The sequence below is a fragment of the Sparus aurata genome, chromosome 1 (genome assembly GCF_900880675.1).
Source record: "Sparus aurata chromosome 1, fSpaAur1.1, whole genome shotgun sequence".
Classification (NCBI taxonomy): Eukaryota; Metazoa; Chordata; class Actinopteri; order Spariformes; family Sparidae; genus Sparus; species Sparus aurata.
Genome location: NC_044187.1, coordinates 36,222,359 through 36,244,768, shown reverse-complemented (window position 1 = coordinate 36,244,768; position 22,410 = coordinate 36,222,359). Strand labels below are relative to the sequence as shown.

Below are 22,410 nucleotides of genomic sequence, written 5' to 3'. Positions count from 1 at the left end.
AAAGGCCCCATCATGTAGAAAATTAGATTCCCTGCCTTTTATTATTATAAAGTATAAGTGCTATATAAAAGCTGCCTTCAGCCATGCAACTAGCATGGCTGTGGTTGCAAGAAAAAAAAACTTCTGAGCTGATGTAGAAAGACAGTGGGTGGTGCTTGCTCAGGCCTGTGAGAGCAGACCAATAGGTGCTGACTGGGCTTTCTGTGAGGAGGGCCTTAAAGATACAGGCAATGACAACAGAGCGTTCAGACAAAGGGAGAGAAGACACCCAAACTAACGGTATCAACCGGGAGATGACCTTTAAGCAATGTGACAGATGATTATCTAATTCCAGTTATCAACAGCAGTTTAGGTAGTGGTGGTATATACCGTAGTTGCTTATACTGTAGCTGCTCTACACAGCACAAACACACCTTCCACCATTACTGTTTCTTTCCCTATGATACAGCTCTATGCTACAGGCATATTTTCCACATCACAGAATACGTGTTAATGTGATTGGTGTTTTGCCGGGTAATAAAAAAGGGTGTGATGGGGGTGATTCACCCAGGCTTCTCCGACCACATTTGAGATCCGGTCCATATGGCTGCAAATACATTGGAGCAGTGATGAACTAATTGTTGGACTCCTTCGAAGAAAGAAAATAAATAGTTTGCCACTATTTTTGTTCCACTTTCCTGTCCATCTATCTCTCTATTTCTGCCGCTTTGCGATACTTATACATTCAATGGCACTTATATTTAAGAGGACACTTGAAACCAGTCTGAGTACTTAAAACTAGACGGTTGCTAATTTAAAACCTATACCCTACATGTTACCTAATACTGGTAAAATGTAGGGTGTTTGTAGCAAATTATGTTGCTCACAAAAGCTACTACTGACAAATGGCCACAAGTAGCCCAATATGTTATCTGCACTGCTGTTGCAAATATAAATAGAGACTCTCTTGTCCTGTCTTTATCTGCAAATAATTGCTTTTTATGCATAATATATTGACATGATTAACAATAAGAGAAATATCTAGATTGTTAGCATGCTAACAAAATAAACTAAGATTGCGAACATCAAACATGCTCAACTATAGCCATATGTTAACTATCCCCTTGTGAGTTTTGTTGTTTTTGATCTGACTCAAAGCACTGTTGTGCTGATGTAGAACCTCACAGTGCTGCTAGCATGACTGTAGACTTTGTGTGATTAGAAGGTTACACTGTATATCCTTGATGTGTCTAACTTTGAGCCTCTTGGCTTGCATGCTTACATGTTTTATAATGAGTAATTGTGAAAAGTTAAGTAACAACCAAAGGATCTTAACAGATTCATCTCCAAAGGTCACAATAAGTGCTTTTAAAACTTGTTATGATCTGTGTTTGCTTCAAGCTCCAACACTTCTTGCCGGTAACTTTCTTCTCTTTAATGTCTAGTTTAGTAATGATGAGCGCATCCAATTAGGTGGAGCTTCCGGCCACCATGAGTCTGCCTCAGATCTCTCTGTAATGCTGATACAGATATGCCAAACATTATTTTTGCTACATTTTAAGGATGACGTATAATTCCCTTTGTCTGGTTTCAGTCACCACATGGGAATGACGCTCACTGCTGTCCTTCAGGTTTGATGATTGTTACAGTACTGTAATCTTCACTGTGTCTTCCTTCATCTCTCTGTCTTCTGTCGCTCTGTCTAGGCTGGTGGTTTGTCAGCACAGCAGAGGAGCAGGGCTGGGTGCCGGCCACATACCTGGACTCCCAGAATGTAACCAGAGATGATTTGGATCTGGGCACTTCTAGGACTGGAGAAGGTTAGTGCAGACACAGTCACAAACACAAACACACACACACACACACACACACACACACACACACACACACACACACACACGTTTATTAGATGTATTAAACACAGAAAGAAAAAGAGATGAAGGGCATTCTGACCTGCTCGTTATGTGTGTACTGGGCCACGATTTCTCAATCATGTTTTTTGGTGGCTGGTTTTTCTGTGCTCACATCTCAATCTAAGAATAAAAGCAGCACACAGAAGTCAGTGCAATACACACATGCACGTACACACACTTCCAACCACACATTGGGAACCTTGAAGACCACAGTCGCAGCTCCATGGTGAAATTGTACCAGACGGCAGCCAAAGGATTTGCAATATTTTGGCACCACAGAAAATTCCTTTGTACTCCCCCGGGAGGCTGCAGCTCTTGCAGGAGCCGCGTTTTGTTGTGACCCTATCCTCTCGAATGTTTAGTCTGACTGCTGGGAGGACGTTTCATCACTGTGTCATAAGCTCCTTTCTACTTTTAGACCACAGGAATCCAATAGTGATAAATAAAGCCCAATTACACTAATATGAGAACATGCACGAGTTGCAGGCGATGCATACTTGCAGACAGTTTATCTGCAGTCGTAAAGAAACAGGAAGGGTTCAGTGTTGTATCATGCTGCAGAGTGCGGCTGGAAACATTTTCTGTCTCTCATTATGACATGCAAGCCTCCATGCTTTATTGAATCATGCACATTCTGCAAGACACGCGCACGCACACACACACACACACACACACACACATCACTGCTAGAGCCACGACAGCTCCTGCACAGTTGTCAGTGGCTGTAACACTGGAATCCCTTACATGTCCTGGAGGTGAAACAGCTACATGAATGTGGAGCATCAGTTGTCTATGGATTAAAGGTTTTTCTTGATGTTTTTTTAAATGAGATTTTCCATTACTTTATTTTTCATGAACAATATACCTGGTATAATTTGGTAAGCTATAGAGTATTAGACTGGGATATAACAATTACATGTTATTAATCCATTTACCGGATAATTCTGCTTTATTACAACGTGGTTCTTATATTTGTAGCTTTGTCCCTCATTTTTGTTAGTTCTGATAACATTTTTGTTCCTTGCAACTTTTGGGCTGCCTATTTGCATGACATTTAAGGGGGAAAGTACCTAGTGTCTAGGGTTATTATTAGAGTGGTGTAGGGATGATGTTTGTAGGTGTTGGGATTGATGGTAGGGCAGGTGTGGATATTGGAAATTAATAATTGTTGATAGTACTTATTGTAATTCATCTAAATTAATTAAAATCAACAATCAAATCATTACAATGGGGCACCACCCTGGAATCAGACCAAAAACAGCCTCATTTTAAATGTAAATAACAAACAAGCATGTGGTGTGAGAGAGTGACAAAGACAAAAGAGCCAAGATGGCGATTGTAGAGAAAGGGACAAGATGGCGAAGAGCCAAGATGGTGGTCCTAGAGAAAGAGAGCCAAGATGGTTAAGAGCCAAGATGGCCGACATGATCTCTTGGAGGACAATGGTTGCGTCCAAAATTCCATACTATACACTACATACTCAATATGTGTACTATTGTTCAACATACTTTTGAGTGAATAACAGTGGTATGCATCTTTTCAGACGCACTGCTTAGTGCTGAAGTGACGCACTTCCTGCCGGTTGGATTGGAGACACGTAACCATGGTAACCCGTGTCAACCTTGCCTCTACCGGCAATCTGCAATAATACTTGTGTAAAACATGTTTTATTTGGCTTTTACTTAAGTATAAGGTTTCACTTATGATGACACACTGTTGTGGTTGTAATGTTAACTGAGTTAACTAAGGAGCTAACGTTAATTAAACGGCTACCGTTAGAAACTTAAATTGAAGCGTTATAACGCTAGACGTTACACCAGAGCTGCATTGGTCGTTGTCCACCGTTGTCTGTTGTGTTGTTGTTGTCACCGCTGCATTGCATTGTGGGATATTTATGCCGGCGTAGTGTCCAGTGCTTGCATACTGTAATAGTATGCACCTCACGTACTATTGGGTTCATACTAAGGTTTCGGACATACTAAAAAATCTCACATACTGTTTTAGCATACTCAATAGCATGTTAGTATGGAATTTCGGACGCAGCCAATGTCACAGTGTTCAAGCATGCACGAGGCCTAAAAAACCATGACGGAACACCGTTGTCTCATATGCTCCTTTGAATACACACGGATCCACAAAGGTTGTGGTGATACCACAGTGAAACAGCTGTGGCATACAATACATGCTAACTTCTAAACTTCTAGTATCTGCCCAGACACTGTTTAAGCCTCACTTGTAGTGCGTGTCTTCTTTGATCCACTTCATGGACGTGGATTAAAGGCGTTGCAATTCTTAGCTGTTGTGGGCATAGAAAACAGGCAAAACAGTGTGCGAGGTAAAATCAAAACATTTGCATGCTCCCTTTAGTAACAATTGCGCAGACGAAAGTTCAACTGCTTTTATTTTCTCAGTGCATCTGGTAGCAGTGGAACTGATGTTGCGTTCAGTTGTGCTCTCAGACAATGGGAGATTGGAATTGTCAAAACGGGGGGGAATGTAACAAGCAGGCACCACCTTTTAGGTGCATTCGGTGCACTTTCCTTAGCTTACCAAGCTTTGTTAGTGCAAGGAGGCTGCATTTAAGCTTTGATCTACAGGCAGGCCCGAACCATGTGGTAAAGATCCCCAACATAGGCTAACCCGGAAGTTAGCATCGCCTTGATTCCCTCGACAAAAAGTCTATTGGGGATTTTTTAATTGGATCTGGATTATCGCCAAAAATTAGCTCCTTGGCTAGTTCATGATACTTACACATTATGTTCAGCAAGAAAGTCTCCACAGATGAGCACCATTTTCGTGAGTTTTTAAAAAGCGTAGATTAGAGCACTAGAAGTAAAAAGCTAATGTCACCACTAAGCGTCCTGCTACACAACTGATCAATGTACAAGTTGAAAAGTAAGAGTTAGAATAGTTTGCAACTGAAGTCCACCTGTAAAGAGAGGCAAGGGAGTAGGTAAGTCTCCATGTCCGGCATGATGACTTTTGTGTAAATATCAATGAGTAAATATCTCAAGCCTGTGGTAACCACAGACCTTATTTCAGTATGTATGATCAAATTTAACACACTTTAGACAAAAAAGTGGCACCAAAAAAGGTGGATTTAGACAGAATAGTCCCTCCTTCTTCCTCTCCCTTCAAAGCCCCTCCCACAGAGGAGCCTGCTGTGCACGAGCAGGCTTGTAACCACGGTAACAGAGGACGGCAGATAACCAAGATGGCGCATTCAAAATAACAACAATATAAGCCCTGATTGTTCACTTTCTGCCCAATACAACTAAATTACAATGACAAGTGCCTCATGCTGATCACTGTAGATATCCTGAGTAACAGTGATGCACTGTCATCAGATTTTCAGAAGAAAAAATAAATATTTATATAAAAATACATTTTTATAAAGGATACAAGTGTGTCCTGAATTCACACTGTGAATAAGCCAACCCTGAGTATTCTCAATAAACATCTAACTCACTTGAGACCAAGTCACTGTATTCTGTGAACATTGTACAACAGTTCAAAACTTTAAAGTACAGTAGTAGGCCTTAAATGGCCAAAGCCAAAAGTATTGAAAAAGGAAAAATGTGAAAATGGAGCCAGAACAAACTGGACTGAACAGACACTGGCTTTTGCAGTCTTCTGAACTGTAAGTACAGTAACTAAGTACTGTAACTGCCAAGTTCTTTAGGGTTAGGCCTAACCCTTGGCCTTCCCGTGCTTTGGAAGCAGACGAATGTTGTGCTGTTGTCTCGAAGCACGACGTGCACATCTTCTTTCTGGATTCTCCATTCTGTAAACATACCATCAAACACACTGGCTATGGCGGTACCTGGAATAAAATAATTTAAAAAAAGTTTAATCAAAGACACGTTAGCTAGCTGGCACATGATATATAATTACATTCTGCCTGAAACAGTTATATTTAGCCTACCGCGAGAGATATGTAGTGCTAGGGGTTAGGCTATTGCAGCTGACATGCAAGCCAGCCATTATACACAACTTTCCCTTTTGCCTTGACTTTAACTTAATTTGCATCTGTCAAAAAAAATAGCCAGGCCTACTTGTATGCGAGCCAGGGAATTCTTGGGCCTGTAACACGGCTCTCTTCATCTTGAAGTTTTCATCGATCCACTGAGCCGTGAGGCTCATCATGCTTGTTTGGTTGAGGTCGGAACTCCAGATATCCGTTGTAAAACTGATGTCATTGACATTGCTGTCGAGTAACTTGTGGACGTGGGTGGCTATGATATCACGTAAGGCAGGCAGGGCGACATCCGCAAAGTAACAACGACTTGGCTTGTCATAGCGGGGCTCAGCGACCTCAAGCACCTCACTGAATCCTCCGTCTTCCACTTCCATGTCCAAGTCAAACTTACTTTTGGACTTTTTTTGCCGCCTCGAGCACCTTCTTGTAAATTTATGCGCTCGTGCAAAAACAAACATCCCCGCCCCGACACTCTCACATCTTCTTCTTCTTCTTCTAATAAGATTTCGGCAGTGTAGATGCTGTTAAGCGTATTACTGCCCTCCACAGGTCAGATTTAGATCTAAATTCTCAAACACACTCACATCTAAGCCTACACACACATCAAATACACACGAATGATTCACATCGGCCCTATTTGGACATCGGAACGATACCAATGTGTAAAAAAATGACCATATGGGCGATATTATATCGGTGGCCGATATATCGTGCACCACTACTGAGTAACAAACAATATTCATCACATCGTAGTAGACGGAGTTACCAGCTAATCATTACTCAGTGCAACATTTTTACCATGCTGCCTTTCTGAAGCATGAGTTATGTTATTTCTCTAAACCAATTCAACCACTTCAGAGCGTCCTGAACACAAACTAACGTCATAACAGTCCGGTCACTTGAAACACTTTTGCTAACCAGTAGCCATAAACACAAAGCTAAACACCAGAGCTAGCATACTAGCTAACAAGCTAGATTTACCAACAAGCTATGTAGCTCGACTGCAACATTGTACGGCGATATGCGCTAGTGCGAGTATTACTGCAACCACCGCCATCTTAGCCTTGTGGTTAAAACATAGAATGAAACATATGTCAAGCAGGGGTCCTTACTTGTCCAGCAGAAAAGCAGCTAACTCTGTGTCGCTCTTGAGTCCTTACAACTCCCGCAGCTCCCTCCAACTCAGAAATGATGCTCTGATATTTATTCTTTGTTTATGCACTTCTTTTCTTCGTCAGTCTTCTTATTTCTTCTCATTTACGTGGGCAATGGTCGGGCATTTTACTGCTCTGTAGTTGTCTGCTCTCCTCCATTGTTTACAGTTTGGGCTTGAAGGTATCTGATCAGGTAAGAGCAGACACTGTGCCTGTGTGGGGGAGGGGCACTGCCCAGTACACACTGTATGAGGGAGGGGAGCTGCCAGCAGCATATGTACAAGAGTGATGGACACTTCTCAGACACTCCCCTTGGCTCTGATTGGTTGTATTGAGCCGGGAGTGGTGGAATCTTGTAAATCAAATTACAGCCACTGGGTGGAGCCACAGACAGTGGATTTTTACACAGCTGACCTGTATCTTATTCTACTGTCTGATCATAATAATTTTAGCAAATATAACAAAAAATGGTTACAAACTACAACTTTAACTCCCCCAATTGATTACTTACATTAGGACAATATTTTGTATATTGCAAGTTTTCTGCTATTTTATGTTTAAATATGTTAATGATGCAATCTAATTTGACACTGACCAATTTGCATTAATGAATCTGTACTAAAAATAAACACCTTTCTTAATTGAGGCTTTTTAGAAATTACCTCCCTGGTCAGTTTATTCCTGTTTGCACCTGAAACAAGTCAGATCACCTTATTGATCCTGTCTCACTCTCTTGCTCATAATAAATCCCCTAAAAACCTTTAAGATATTGGCACCTAGGATCCAGTTGGTAGTCAAACTGAGAAAACACCTTTTTACAGATCTTTAAAAGTCAACAAAGATGTGCAGGTAATGGTACAAGTGTGTAAGTAGCCTCTTAGCTGCAATGGCAAGAAATGTCACAATAAATATGAATAAAAACCCCAGCAGTTTCTTGTTTATCACACTCTTTATCTGCAGTGATTTATTACAGTCGAGTAGATTTATTGGCTGATATCAGACTGGCTCTTCGTAAATGCAGGGCTTTCATTTCCAACACATATACATACTTTTTTGCCAACATTTTGTGCTTAAGCTGAGCAAAACATTGTTTTTCATGCTGTTCATTCATGACACGCTTTTTGTAACAGGCCCTCAAAGGGGAACCAAACATTCTCAAGGGATGTCACCTGAGTCAGTGTGGGCTATAAAAGGTTTAAAGTTTGAAATGACAAGGGTGTGGAGACCTCTTTAGCTGCTCCTCATCTCTGCTTGATGCTCCATGATACATCAGCTGCTACTTGCATAACACAACCAAATCTCCAACCAAACCATCACCGGTCAAAATGCATTGTGGGTAATAAAGGCTTCAGGTTTTAACAAGGAAAACTGCATGGGATAGATAATATCTGTATATCTTTCTTCTTCGCTGAAATTAATTTATACAGGAAGTCTCTGAGCTCACAACTACATGCAAGAAGTGTGTAACTGTGTGCCACACTCATTTCCCTCCCACCCCCATCATGTCAGTGGGCAACATTTTCCCACTAGGTCGGTGTTTGCACACATCGTCACTTCTTATTTCTGATCTCCCCCTTCTCGCTTCATGTCGTCTCTTACATCTCGTTATCTCCGCGAGGTCTGTAACCTAATTCCACTGACAGCTCAGCTTGCTGGAAGGGAACCGACAGGTACAGCCCGGCCCTGCTGAAATTACCTCGAAATAACATTTCACTTTGTGCCATCCTTTAGCTGATATTTCACTTAGGAGGTCAACGGGGGTAGGGTGATGCTCAGTGAGATGGATGGTAGGCAGAGAGGAATCAAAAGGGAGAGGAAATGACAAGTAGCAGAAGCACACAAGGGGGAGAGGGCAGATGTCAAGCATAAGGTAAAATGGAGAGACAAGAGGGTGAAGAGAGGGCAGAAGATGGAGAGGGTGAGCAAGAAAGAAGGAATTAGATTACCACAGCAGGCAGAAGACAAGTGCTGTTTCAATCTAGCTGTTCCTACATTAGTGTGTTGGCTCTTCATGTGGCCTTGGAGAAGGCAATAAGAAAGGAAAATGACTCATCATGCTATGACCGATGCTTTAACATACAGGCTTTGAACTAATAAGGAGTGAAAGAGGTCAAGAGTTCATTTTGTGACTTATCTGACCCGCTGGTTTGCTTTTGTAGGTCATATACAGTAGAGGGATCAGTATTGTAATTTGAACGGCCTCATGACCAGTTTAAGGATATAAGGTTTTTGTACTCAATTATAGAGAGAAATTATGATACATTGGTTTACAGAGTTGATATGTTTATAGAGAGTATGCATACATACTCTCTGTAAACATAGCCCTTCATTATATTGTACCTAGTCAGGTTTTCAAAAGGAATTCCTCATTTATAAATATTTTGTATTTCATTGTAAAGGTAATTCTTTAAGACTGTTTGGATATTATACATTGTAGATGATGATCTTTTCATACATTTCATAGTCTTGAAAAATAAACAATTTTTGGGGTAAAAAAGAACAATCAAAAGAGCAGCTGATATCAAATTGATTTTAAGGTTTGATGAGTTCTGGTTTGAAGGTACCATAGATTGACAATAGAGCTAGATACCAAAGGCAAAGATGGTACCTATTCAGTTCAATGAAAACTGCTCTCCTGGCTCGTACACCAAAAAGAGTTCTTTAGCTTCCTGATCATGCAGCCCTCTGAATGTGTGCAGCAGTTGTTATCCTGTCTGCAAGTTCCCTCTCAGCCCATAGACTTAACATTGTGATGGCATCACATTTTTAAAAAATTGCTTTCTTGTCTCAAGGAAAGTTTTACAAATGCAAAACCAAGGCTGAGCGGCGTTGCCATATTCAGGTCTAAATAATAGATTCATACAGGTACACACTGAAACTGTATGAGTGTGCCACTTACTATGACTATAAGAGCGTTGTGTGTTCATGACAGTCCTACTTTAGCTGTCTACTTACCTTCCTGTCACAGTGAAAAGTAACCCTGGTCTAAGATACCTGTTACCGTTGCTGAATGTTACAATATGTGTGTGGAGAGAACATGGAAAGTGTCAGCTGAAATGCTTATGAAGAATGTGAAAAGAGGTGAATACTGCCTGTAAATAAAGCACCCTAAAATGAGGATAAAACAACATTACACAACATAATAAATATGCGTCATAAAAGTACAGTACGGTAATGGTACAGTATAATAAGTGGTGGTTGGCTACAATTCATAGGAAAAATGTAAGGATGATCCTGCGGCTTTTTGACTTCATACACTTATGCATTTATAGGGGAAATTTGTAGTAATGTTTTTGGACTATGATCAATGCTTGGCTAATATACTTACAAACCTTGTGGCTATTGCAAGTTGTTTATTTGCCATTGTCCCTTGGAAAGGATTTTGGTTCTACTACTAACAGCTTTTGTTGCCTTTTTTTCACTTGTTCATCTATGCTTCTTATACTAACTCTACATTTGTTTGTTTGTTTTCCTCCTTGGTTCCTCCTCCTCATCATCAGTCACTAAGAGACGCAAGGCACACTTGAAGAGGCTGGACCGCCGCTGGACCCTTGGGGGTATAGTCAACCGCCAGCAGAGCAGAGGTGAACATGGAGACAGTGGGCACAAACACTCACACACACAGAATACACAGTTAGGATGAATGCATTGTATACCACTTGGATGGGCCTTGACATACATATACTGTACGTACAACACAAACTCACTTCAACTGCATCTTACAGCCTTCATCAGTTAAGAGAACTGCCTCAGGTATAACTATGTGAGCTAACAGAAGCTACTTAGCGAGCTAATTCTGCGACGAACATTTTGGCTAAAGTGTTCAAGGTTTGTCGGCAAAGTCGTTCAAAGACATAAATCAGAGAACAGCTTTCTAAAATGTTCTCTTCCAGCTGGTTCTTTGAAAGTGGAGCTGTTTTTGGCAAGCTCACATTTTGCTGGATAAAATGGATTCAGTACAAAATGGTCATGTGCTTCATACTTTGAACAATTGGAAAAATGTCAGTACATTTGTTCTTACCTGAGCTAGTACTTTAAATGCTGTAAAATAGATGATAGTATCCCACAGCGGACATTAAGGGGTGATGGAAATGTTGATAAGAAAGCAGTTCTAACAAAGGACAAGAAACACCCACACATACACATACAGTCCACACCTTCCTCTCATGCTGTAAGAAACAGACCTACAGTACTGCTGCTAAGCCCCTCTCGTGGCCCCACTCCTTATATATTATGAGGCCAAACTGTAAACGAATGCATTTACATCCTTGCAAATGAGCCAACAACAAATGGCCTCAAGTATCTACCGGGAGCAGCATATTGGGTGGCCATGAGTCAGCTCTGACAGTGAAATCTCAAATCACAGGCCATCAAACTTGGATGTTCTTTCGCTCACACTGAACAACAACATAATTGGACTGCATTAAACAGATTTGGGTAATTAAGGCTCTTCTGCTCGCACAGAACAAACGCAACAACCTTCATGGCCGTTGAGCCATGTGAACATAAACAGCTATATAACAGTGTTGCTGCTTAATTTATGCAAGCTCCCTTGCTGTTGTTAATGACTTTTGCATTTTGTTTGTTAATCTTAAAAAAGGAAAATATGAAAATGTCTTTGCGTGCTTTAATTTTTTGCTTTTTGCAATTTTCATGCATTTTTATCAGTCATTGTTGCTTTAAAACTGAAAGTGAGACGTGAGTCTCTGTCTGAATGAACAGTCACTTCTCGTGGGGGTGAGCTAGTGCGTTCTAATGCAAACTTTTCTCAGACTGTCTGTTAGGCACCTGTCTGGTTCCAGGATTAGTCAGGGCTTCTAACAGACGCCTCCTAGAAGCTGTTCCTGGACCAGTGGAAAACCTTTAGAAACTCTTTGTTTCTTACAATCACATTAAAGTCTGGCTGGACTTGCTTGGGTTTCCATTTTCATCCAGACCAGCGGGCTACAGGGCACAAATGATTAATCTGAGGAGACTGAACACAGGTTAAACGCAGGTCATATGGTGTGTGCTTCTACTCTAGAGAGTGTATAGTAACTTTTACAGCACAGGAGAGGAATACATGGTATGAAAACAACTTCTGCTTCTTTGAAAAATTGCTCAAACTGGCAACCTTTTGTCACAAGTCTAAACAGAGATATTAAAGGATGACCTTTTACAGTATATTGCCTTTGATAGAATGGAATCAAAGAATATGAGACATTAAGCAGATTAGGGATAAACTGGTAGCCAGGTCTGCAGCAATGTTACCCAACCAGATATGTCTACAAGAACAGCGAGAAAGTCATGGAAAGTGTGAAAGTGGGGCAGCAGTCCAATCTGCGGACTGGTTTTAATCACATAGGCTTGAGCCTCTGTAGAGCGTGGGTGAGTCATCCAACTCCCTGTCGCCACCAGAGAATGAGGGCATGCAACACTTTTGGAGGGCCTGTTCTTCAATTCCAACACCTACCTTTTCAGGATTTGTACTCTTGTATGTAGGGGTGCTATTTCAGGTCATTTTTGTGTGGCTTTATTAAAACCCTTTGTGTTTGTTTTGTTTTCATGATGGCTCTTGTATTTGGTATGGTTGGGTAGGCGATTCTGAAGGGAGAACGTTGATTGGGTTCAGCCACTACTCTTTATTATTGAGTCTCACTTACAGTTTTGTCAAATTTGATCACCTTGAATGAGACTCAACTGATGCCAAGCATCTGTATTTGCCAATCTGGGATTTAACCTCAACAATCAATTGTTTTTCCTCAGAATTGCACTCCACACCTTTAAAACAAGGCAGTGGGCTGTGTTGGTTAGGGCGTGTGGCTTCAGGTACTGGTCAGATTGGAAAGATGATCCAAGAAGTCCAGTTTGAGTAACAGATCCATAAATTGCAAGGCTTATCAGATGAAAACAGCTCATAACAGATAATAATATTGTGAGACTTTTTACAACTCCAAAATTTATCACAGGGGTCACTAATTTATATATTGTTGCGACAATCGGGAGGTGTGTACTGATAATACATTGTCTTGTTACAAAGCAGTCTTCCAGGAACATGTGCTTGCATGTGTTTGTATGGGTGGTGCAGTTGATATTGTGTTGCACCAAAGGTTGAACCTGGTTTGGTTGTTTTGCAGGTTTTCACATCAGTGTCTTCTGTGTTGGCACACCTGCTGCGTGGCTGGACTGGCTGTGATATGATTGCTATAGTTGTATGGCCTGGCTCAGGTAAACCTTGAAGAGAAGGACTGCCATACAACATTCTTTGATTATCTATTTTGGCAGGCAGTCATAACTGATAATAGAACAGTTTAAAACAGTAGTCCAACAGAAACTTAAATAAATCTAGGAATAAATAATTCCCATCCCATCCCATCAACGGCATATTGACAGCAATATTATGTCCACTCAGTGTGCAGACTTGGGGCACATGTCGGAGGTCTAAATGTCAGTGATAAAGCTGGTTGCCTGCATGTCTTCAGCCTACATGAAATGTATTCTCTCCCTGTCTTATAAAGTGTAGGGAGAGCAGTTTCATCAAGCTCTTTCGTGGGATGCACCTTCAAATGCTTTATATGGCTGCTTTTCAAAGGTTATACTGAGTCTTCTGGTTTCCCATTTTGAATGACAAACACAGATGAATGCTACCTCGCAGGCGGGTGCAGAACGTACAAGCTAGTTGCTGTTGGCTGTTTTCCGACTCAGGCAATGGGAGGCAACAATGGTAATCTTTCATCATCTCTAGTTCTTGGATGCATGTTTGATGTGTCTAGGCCATTAAGGTTTGTCAACCAGTTCATGTGAACAATGATGACTGGCCCAAAGGCCTTGAGATAGATCTTGCCATGAAAAGATGTCTGTCATCTTTTCTTGCGTGCTAAAGTTACATAAATATATATCAAACGTCAGTCCCAACATTTAAACCATTCAGGCATTTGCAGGTCCCAGCTTACTTGTATGTTTACAGCTGGTCATTATTCCCCCTTAGCATGATTTAACATTGCAAATGCCATTACGGGCCACCAAAAGAGCTAAAAAATGTCATGGTAGCTAAATCTTGAAACCTTCAGCCCAAACACACAGTTGTATAGCCATAGATCAGCACGTGGTTTTTGTTGAAAGGTATGTGATCTGAAAAAAGAGACAGCTGGACTGTATCTGAAACACATCAGTGGGTCGTTCACCATCTGCATTTGGCTCTTAGATGGTCAAAAAATTTGAGAATTTGTTGGATCGTCAATTTTGTAAACCACAAGGGTTGTTGTGGTCAGTTCAGGTTATTTGTTAAAAACCTTTTGTTGTGGATATATGTGGATATATTTTGTTGTGGAAAATATATTCATATTTGTATTAACATTTTCATTAAGGCAGCCTTAGTGTAGCTCAAATAGAGAATTTAAAACACTGCTGCGTGATTCATTAGTTGAAAGAATTGTGACAAAGCCACAAATAAGGTTACAGAGGACTTTAGAATACAGTTTCTCATGGCAGCAAGTGTTGTTGGCTACATTGCAAACAAGCTAAAGGCTTCTAGACCAGTAGCGCTTTTTCCACAGCTGAAAATAGGTTCATCATGAAAAGTGCAGCTGCTGCTTACTGGAGTCATGTCAAACATTTTTGTGGATTTTCCAACTTTCTCATTCACCACCGCTCTTCATTTTGGGACTGTCCTGTGTTACTGTCTGTTGACATCCGATTTCTGTACACTGTGTGTCTCAGCCTCAACTGAGCTTCAGGTAGACCTGGATCAAATACCACCGTGTGCAGTTACAGCAGTGGTTTGTGTTAATTCTGCTGGCACAACAGATGGTTTGGGTTTGCTGTTAGAAATAATATGAGTGCTAGAAAGTTAAGACAACCACAGGAAAGTATATATTTTATCTTCAAAGTTAAAGCCCAAATTTCCATTTTTACACCCTTTTTTTCCCTATTGTTATCTTCCCCACCTTCTCCTCCTCCATTCCACCCTTTTCTGCTTTGTGAATGGGAGCACCACTGTCCCTGCCTGAGTGCATTGCTGAGTAAGCGTTAAGAAATGGTTGAGTGAGGTTTAACAGCTCTGTGCAGACACTTGAGATACAGTTTGATTTAGTAGCACTGGCAAAGGACAAAAACAAAGACCAGCCACATAGGATTGATGTTCTCCCACAATGTAATTTGCTAATGGAAGAAAACAGTTGTATACTCTGTAGCCCACTTGTTGACACAGATTTATTTGCCTTTTATGGGATGCTTCATAAAGAAGATGAGAATGTGATCCTGAGTATTGACAATAAAATAAGGTCGAGCACAGGACTCAAATTAAAATACAGCACATCCCAGGTCAGGTGAGGGTGTCCTGACCTACCTGGGGTTGCTGACTGGCTGCTGCTTGAAATATTTGATCACAAGTCGACCACTCTAAGTACAGCAGTGAATTCCCCAGGATTCATTGAGGACACTGTCTGTTCCAACTGATCCAAACTGATCCACACACTAATATCTGCAATAATCCCAGACTTCCTTAACAAATCATGCAATTGGTGAGGAGAAACTTGCCTCCTTTAAAAAGTTTGTCATTAAATACAATACATTAAATTGTTTATTTCCTTTTATAAAGTGTCATTTTGTGGTGGCATCATTGTTCGGCCAACGTTCAGCAGCTGTCTGAACAATCTTTCAACTGATCTCACATTTACACTATGAAAGAAAACAACATTTTTTGAGAGTAAACATGTTAAATTTTACAAATACAGTAAACCGTAACAAATATAGGTTACTCCTTTGCTGCATGTGGAGAAAGTCCCCAAACTACGAAATCACCCAATTGTGTGCGTTGTTGAGTTGAAAGAAACTTTATAAACTTTGTGAATAGCTACTTACAAAAATTCTTGTAAATTCAGCAGATGTTATACATGGAAATATTCCTTTGCTTTTGTAAAAAAAAGAAACATCGCGCCTGTTCCCCCCTGTGGATCAAGTGTTCACTTGAAACTCATGTTAATGCCAGCTGTGAACTGACTTAGAGCTGTCCACATGTAATTGGGTCAATTGGGACAGATGTTATTACCAAATCCAAACAACTTCACAGGTGTAATTAATTCAATCTTTTGTCACTTATTTATTTATTTAGTCGCTATCTGTACTGTCACATAGTTCCAACGATTTTGTTAGTAGTACGTTGATACATACATAATAAGCAGACACATTTAGGTAGATGTTCCTAATGTAAGCCACCCCGTTTGTTATTCCTTGTCCATCTGCAAGTACTCACCCCAAACCTCTACACGCAAACACACACACACACACACACACACACACACACACACACACACACACACACACACACACACACACACACACAGCATGCTTTGCCAGCTGAGGTTCATGCCCATACATTCCACTTTGCTCCACATTATTGTCAGGCAGGGGATGACATACCCCACCTAATGAAAGCATGCATTGAGTTAAATAGGCACACGCATCTGAGATATTATCCAAGCCCCTCATGTTTCCTTAAACAATGTTGCCTCTAGACATCTGGGTCACATTCACTCCTGTCTAACTAATTTATTCTCTACATGTTTACATTTCCTGTGGCCATTTCTATCTGTCAATCATTCATCTCCTCCTCTGCTCCCATCATCTGCCTTGGTGTCTGTAAATCCCCTGACCTTCTTATGCTCCCCACTATGACCACTGTAGGATTTCTTTCTCTAGGTTCTTGGAAGCCTAGCAGAGCGTGAGAGGCAGCGTGGCGGTCAGATAGGGATAAGAGTAGAGAGATCTTGGTCCAAATATCTTATCTCCTCAAGGGAGGCCCCGATTGTAGGCCTGCTGCTAGAAGAGGAATCTCCCTCTGGAGAGAGAGGAACACTGGGTCTGGGTCCAAAAAGCTTGAATGAGGCCAAACATGGAGAGAAGGGGAGCGGTTCAGCCAGTAGAGGGAGCTGGTTATTACTGTTTGACAGGGGGAGAGTGTTTGTGTTGGTATTGAAATAGTCAGAGCATTTTAAGTAGGTCACATTAGCCATTTTTCCCTCATAAGGCCCTCTAGGAAGATGTAAACTGTAACAGTAGTTTAACCCCTCAGTATGAGACTGTTTAATGACAACATTTCACTCACTTTGCCTCCCCTTCTCTTTCCACCAGAGGAGAAATATGTGACAATACAGCCGTACACCAGTCAAGGGAAGGATGAAGTCAGCTTTGAGAAAGGGGTCACCGTGGAGGTCATCCAAAAGAACCTGGAGGGCTGGTGGTTTATCAGGTCAGTAAAAACGTTTAAGAGGCTCAGCTGACTGAGCCACCACAGCGCGAGCATCAGTGCTGAAATTGAAAGTTGAATGAGAGTAATGGAATCTGCACACAGTTCCTTGTTTTTCTCATCCAATGTCAAAGTGAACAAGTCCTCTGACAGCAGTGACATTGCTCGGAGTTGTCATAGCTTAAGGGCTGTGATCAAGGCAGCGCTTTTCTGCAGCTCTCATTTGCGTAATGGTATTTAAGATGAACCATTAACATATGGCACTCTCCACAGTTCAACTGGGTGTCCTGCCTGGGATTTCTGGTGTGCATGTGTGTTGTTTACCCAGGCAGTGTGTATTTCCTGTCAGTTGTTTGTTTCTGTGTATCCCCATGGGCATAAGAGAGTGGAGCTCCTCTTCACAGGGAATTACTATCACATGCTGCCTCGTAGCATCTGACATACATATGATCACAAAACTGTGTGCAAACTTTATTATACTGGAACTTATGCCCCTGTCCCTGTCAAAGGTGCTTGTGTGTGCATGTGTGATGGCTCATATGTTTCCACAAAGTGCTCGTTCAAATAGCTTATTGGGGAGTTTTTCTTTTACAACTCAAATGCCTAAGAACAGTAGTTGCCTAATGCTGTTTACAGATTGTAAAGCTCCATGAGGCAAATTTATATTTTGTGAGATGGGGCTAAATCAATAAAAAAGGCTTTACTGGACTTGAATGCACAATTGGCCATTTTAGAGTGTGACAAGAAATAAACCCTTAGATGCATGTCTGAGTCATGCTGCTCTCAGTGGGCCTTTTTACCAAAGTGAAGTCCAGGCATGGAGCTTTTTTAATTATGGGGACTCCTTGTGGTCGTAGTTCTAGTAATGCAAGAGGGGAGCAGAAACGATTGTTTTTCTTTTGAGTAGAAAATGGCCCACCTAGAGGCAAATGACTCAAGAGTTGCATTTGGAAACATTGCTTATTGTTTTTCAAAGCAGTCTTAAATGACTCATTTAGTTTAACAATCAATTATATTTGGGTTAATGAAACTCGGGCAGGCAGTGTCCCTTTGCATATATTACTGTATGCTGTCTGTTTACCTGCCTCTGGCTACACTTACTCTACTAAAATTAAAATAGCGTCTGTTTTGCAATGCTTAGGATCTTGCTTGGTGTATTGTAGTACATAGTTAAATGCCAGATAATGTGTACATTTAGTTGTTTATTCATTCATATAATTTATGATCAAATTAAATCAGTGCCATGATTGAAGGGGGTTTAATGGGGTGTACTTCCATCTTGGGAACTCAAAAAAGGCAGATTAAAAAAGAATGTTCAAAATCACACAACAAAGGCTAAGAGCTCCAGATTCTTTGCCCCTTGTATGGGTCAAGCTTCAAAAACACTGGATCCTGCATTTCCCATAATGCAACACACAACATCAATTTGTGTTATGGTGTGTCCCATTTGAACTGGGAGGTCAGAATTTCCAAGTTCCCAGTCGGCAATTTACACACAACCTAAAGCCGGATTACACCTCACCAACTCAAATCAAAATCAAATCAATATTATTTATATAGCCCACAATCACATTGCCTCAATGGGCTTTACAATCTGTACAGTGAACAACATCCTCTGTCCTTAGACCCTCGATTCGAGTGAGGAAAATCTTAACATGTTGATGGAAAAAAAAAACCTTTTAACAGGGTAAAAAAAAAACCAACCTGAAAAATCCAAGATGTCTGCTCCACTTATCAACATCTGTAAAAGCTGTAGAATATACTGTTAAGAACCTCTTCTGTCTCATAAATCAGTCTTAAACACAGTCATGTCTAACTTCTATCAAAGTGCTTCGGTGTTTTTATGAGCAAAATACCCTGTAACTGGTATCACAGTGGCTAGCCTGGCTAAATCTTGTATTCCAACTTCTTTTACTGGAATATTGGGATATGAAGTCATTCCCAGCTCCGACTTGTCAGGTAAATGGAATGCACCATTACCCTCCCTTGCCTGGTAAATGTCCATGCCTTTCAATGTCCCCAGGAATTATGACGTTTATGTGTAAAATTGCTGCATTGCCCCTTTAAATTACAGAAAAGGGGGGGGGGGGGGGAATCAATAAGATACAATACTGAACACCTTGTCTTTATGCATTCTCCCCACAGATACTTAGGGAAAGAGGGCTGGGCCCCTGCCTCCTACTTAAAAAAAGTGAAAGAGGACTTTTCCCCTCGCAAGAAGAACCTGACAGGCCCTGTGGAGATCATTGGCAACATCATGGAGATCAGCAACCTGTTGCAAAAGAAGTCGGTTAGTGAGAAGGACATCCAGACAGACGGAGAGGGTAGCACCACACCCGAACGCCACATCTCCAAGAGCGAGATCAGCTTGCCCATGCCCTTTAGTGCTGAAATCAATGCCGAGACAGGCAGGAGGCTGAGTGCAGGCCGTGACACCAACAGCCCATGTCTGGGAATAGCAGCAAGTGCTGCCCTGAATGAAAATAAAGTGAGAGGCGAGCCAGGGTCCCCAGCTGTTGCGAGAGTGGCACCGCATAGAGTGGAAATTGGTAAGTATTTGTTCTGTGTTAGAAGACAATTATACCAGTGAATAAAGCAGTAAATGCATTGTAGCTAAGAAGAAAAAGATTTTTAGTCTTTGTATGAAATATTATGACATGTCATTTTCCTTTTGTGTAGGCTTTGATGCTATAGGTAAGCTACATGACTGGTGGTGTATCTCATGGTGGAAATGGTGGTGGTTTAACCAAATGTCCAGTCACATATACCTTGTCAAACTCACCTGTGAGGATATTTAACATGGAATTTTGTGTGAATATCCATTTCACTCACATACTAAGAACTAAGAATATGTGTGCCTCATTCCTGAACATGTGATGGGAAATGCTGAGCACAGAAGATTTTTTTTATTTTTTGCAAATACATGAATGATAGAAAAATAATTATCACACAAAGAGCATTTTGATTTGAGCAAACAAAAATCTTTGTTAAGCTCACTATATTTGTTGGACACTTTCAAAGTGTCTCTCTCCTTCTCTAAGGTAGACCTACCTTGACTGTGTCGAGTGTTAAAGTGTGCCACTGTTTCAGGCAATCCGAAAATTAGAGAAGGTAACTGTATTGGCAGTCTACTGTCAGATTCCTAATTCCTAACATCATCAAGTACTAGGAAAGTAGGGACGAACTTGGATAGGTGATCCGGTACACCACATTCTCACATATCTAAACAGATTTGGTTGCTTACCAAGTTTTGTTAATTTTCATCTGTACTCTTTTGGTTTGCCACCTAGCTATCTTGATCTGTTCTAAAGTAGTTGGCAAACTTTATGATTCTAGTTAGTTGGCCAAGGCACTACAGTGTGGCTCTTAAGGGAGAGCTGTTGTCCACTAATTGAAGGGTTGTTGGTTTATTGTTAGCCACTGCAGTTTACATGTCAAAAGTTTGCTTGGCAAGACACTGAGCCCCAAATTGCTCCCAGTGGCCCTTGCATCAGTGTGTTAGTGTGCATATGAGTAGTTAGTGCCCCAAATGAGCAGGTAGCACCTTGCATAATAGCCTCTGACAGCAGTGTATGAATGTTAACAGCAAATTAACTTGCATTTCTATAGCACTTTTCCAGTCTACTGACAACTCAAAGCACTTTACAACACTTGTTCCATTCACCCGTTCACTCACAAATTCATATATTAATGGCAGAGGCTGCCATCAAGAATTTGGTGTTCAGTATCTTGCTCAAGGATTCTTGGACTTCGAATAAGCCAGGGAATTGAACCAAGGAATCAAACTAGTAACCCATTCTACCTCCTTAGCCACAGCTGCCCCAAATGTGTGTGTGTGAATGTGTAAATGCGGAGTGAATGCAGTCCATTCCATTTACACTTCTGTGTGAGGTGCTGTCAGTCAAGCGAGATGCACTTGTCTGGCAATACAGGAGTAACCTTATCCCATAGTGAGACATGCATGAGCATGAGTCAAATGTTTCACTGGAACTAATTTTTGCTGCTGGGGTGAAGCGAGAAGCATCTTTTGTTAATTTATAATGACAAGTGAGGCATCATCAGCCATATGTAAAGGCCAAAAGCCTTGGCCCAGACTGACGTGTTTCTTTGTTTATCAGGGTCTCCAAATCTGAGACAAAAGCCTCCACCAAGAAGAGAAACCCACATGGTAAGAAAATTAAAAAAGCTACTGTTAACATCTTACAATACCGAAAAGGACTTTCTTTATGTGATTATATGATTGTATGTTCAACAGAAATATGAAAGAATGAACATCACAGATCTACTAAAGAATGTTTTTTCGCACATATAAAACATTAGTTCTAGCTGAAAAAATCATTTCAAAGCAGTAGATATACATTGAATAAAAGATAACAACATAAAAGAAAGATTATTAATTGGCTCCCCAGGGTACTGCACGAGTTGGCATAGCAACCATGAAAGAACAATAACAAAGTATTTTCTTTGACGGTCTGTATTAACCACTGTGCACACTTAAATGACAGTATTTACATACTATGATATTTGTATATTATTATCATACTAAGCCACAAACCTTACATTTGAGATGATGCCTTTATTGTCTTTAGTCATACGAATATACTTATTCTTAAGTGGTGGTCAGATACTATAATGACGACTAGATATGATGTCTGCTGCTCACATCTCTCCCCCTTTGCTGCACAGGGATTCCAGTTACCCAAGCCACCAGAGCCACCTGCTGTGGAAGCTGAGTATTACACTATAGCAGATTTCCAGTCCTCCATCTCTGATGGCATCAGTTTCCGTGGAGGACAAAAGGCTGATGTAAGAGGCCAGATTTACATTGTTGTTGCTGAGATGAGGCAGTCACGGCTCGATGAATATGCATGTCATCTGAGATAGACAAGAAAGCTGAGGCAACAAAGATGCGACCTTGAGATTTGTGTGATGTGAACATGATGATGTAGACAGAATTAGCAAGACTCGGGTAGAGAGATGATGATAAAATTGATTCCTTCAAGTTTGTTCAGTTCATGTTGAGCTGGCAATTGGAGAAGACATTTTTAACTTTTGTCATAACTGTCCTTGAAAAGGCCTCTAATATACTATGTAATAACAACATGTCTTTGATCATCTGATCATCTAACCCTAAACCTAACCCTAACCCAAAAACACTTT

At 40.9% G+C, this 22,410-nt stretch overlaps 1 protein-coding gene across 7 annotated transcripts in view; it reads left to right on the top strand.

The window, feature by feature from the left end:
* sh3pxd2aa (SH3 and PX domains 2Aa) overlaps window positions 1-22,410 on the top strand; it is a 115,903-nt gene that overhangs the window by 84,475 nt on the left and 9,018 nt on the right. For 2 of the 7 annotated variants that reach the window (XM_030421680.1, XM_030421665.1), the window contains 7 exons: window positions 1,686-1,799; window positions 10,526-10,609; window positions 17,136-17,253; window positions 19,396-19,799; window positions 19,930-19,944; window positions 21,369-21,418; window positions 21,937-22,056. In XM_030421680.1, coding sequence (XP_030277540.1) covers window positions 1,686-1,799; window positions 10,526-10,609; window positions 17,136-17,253; window positions 19,396-19,799; window positions 19,930-19,944; window positions 21,369-21,418; window positions 21,937-22,056 — 905 coding nt within the window. The remainder of the gene's footprint in view (window positions 1-1,685; window positions 1,800-10,525; window positions 10,610-17,135; window positions 17,254-19,395; window positions 19,800-19,929; window positions 19,945-21,368; window positions 21,419-21,936; window positions 22,057-22,410) is intronic. The other 5 variants (XM_030421706.1, XM_030421699.1, XM_030421689.1 and 2 more) reach the window with 3 other exon arrangements.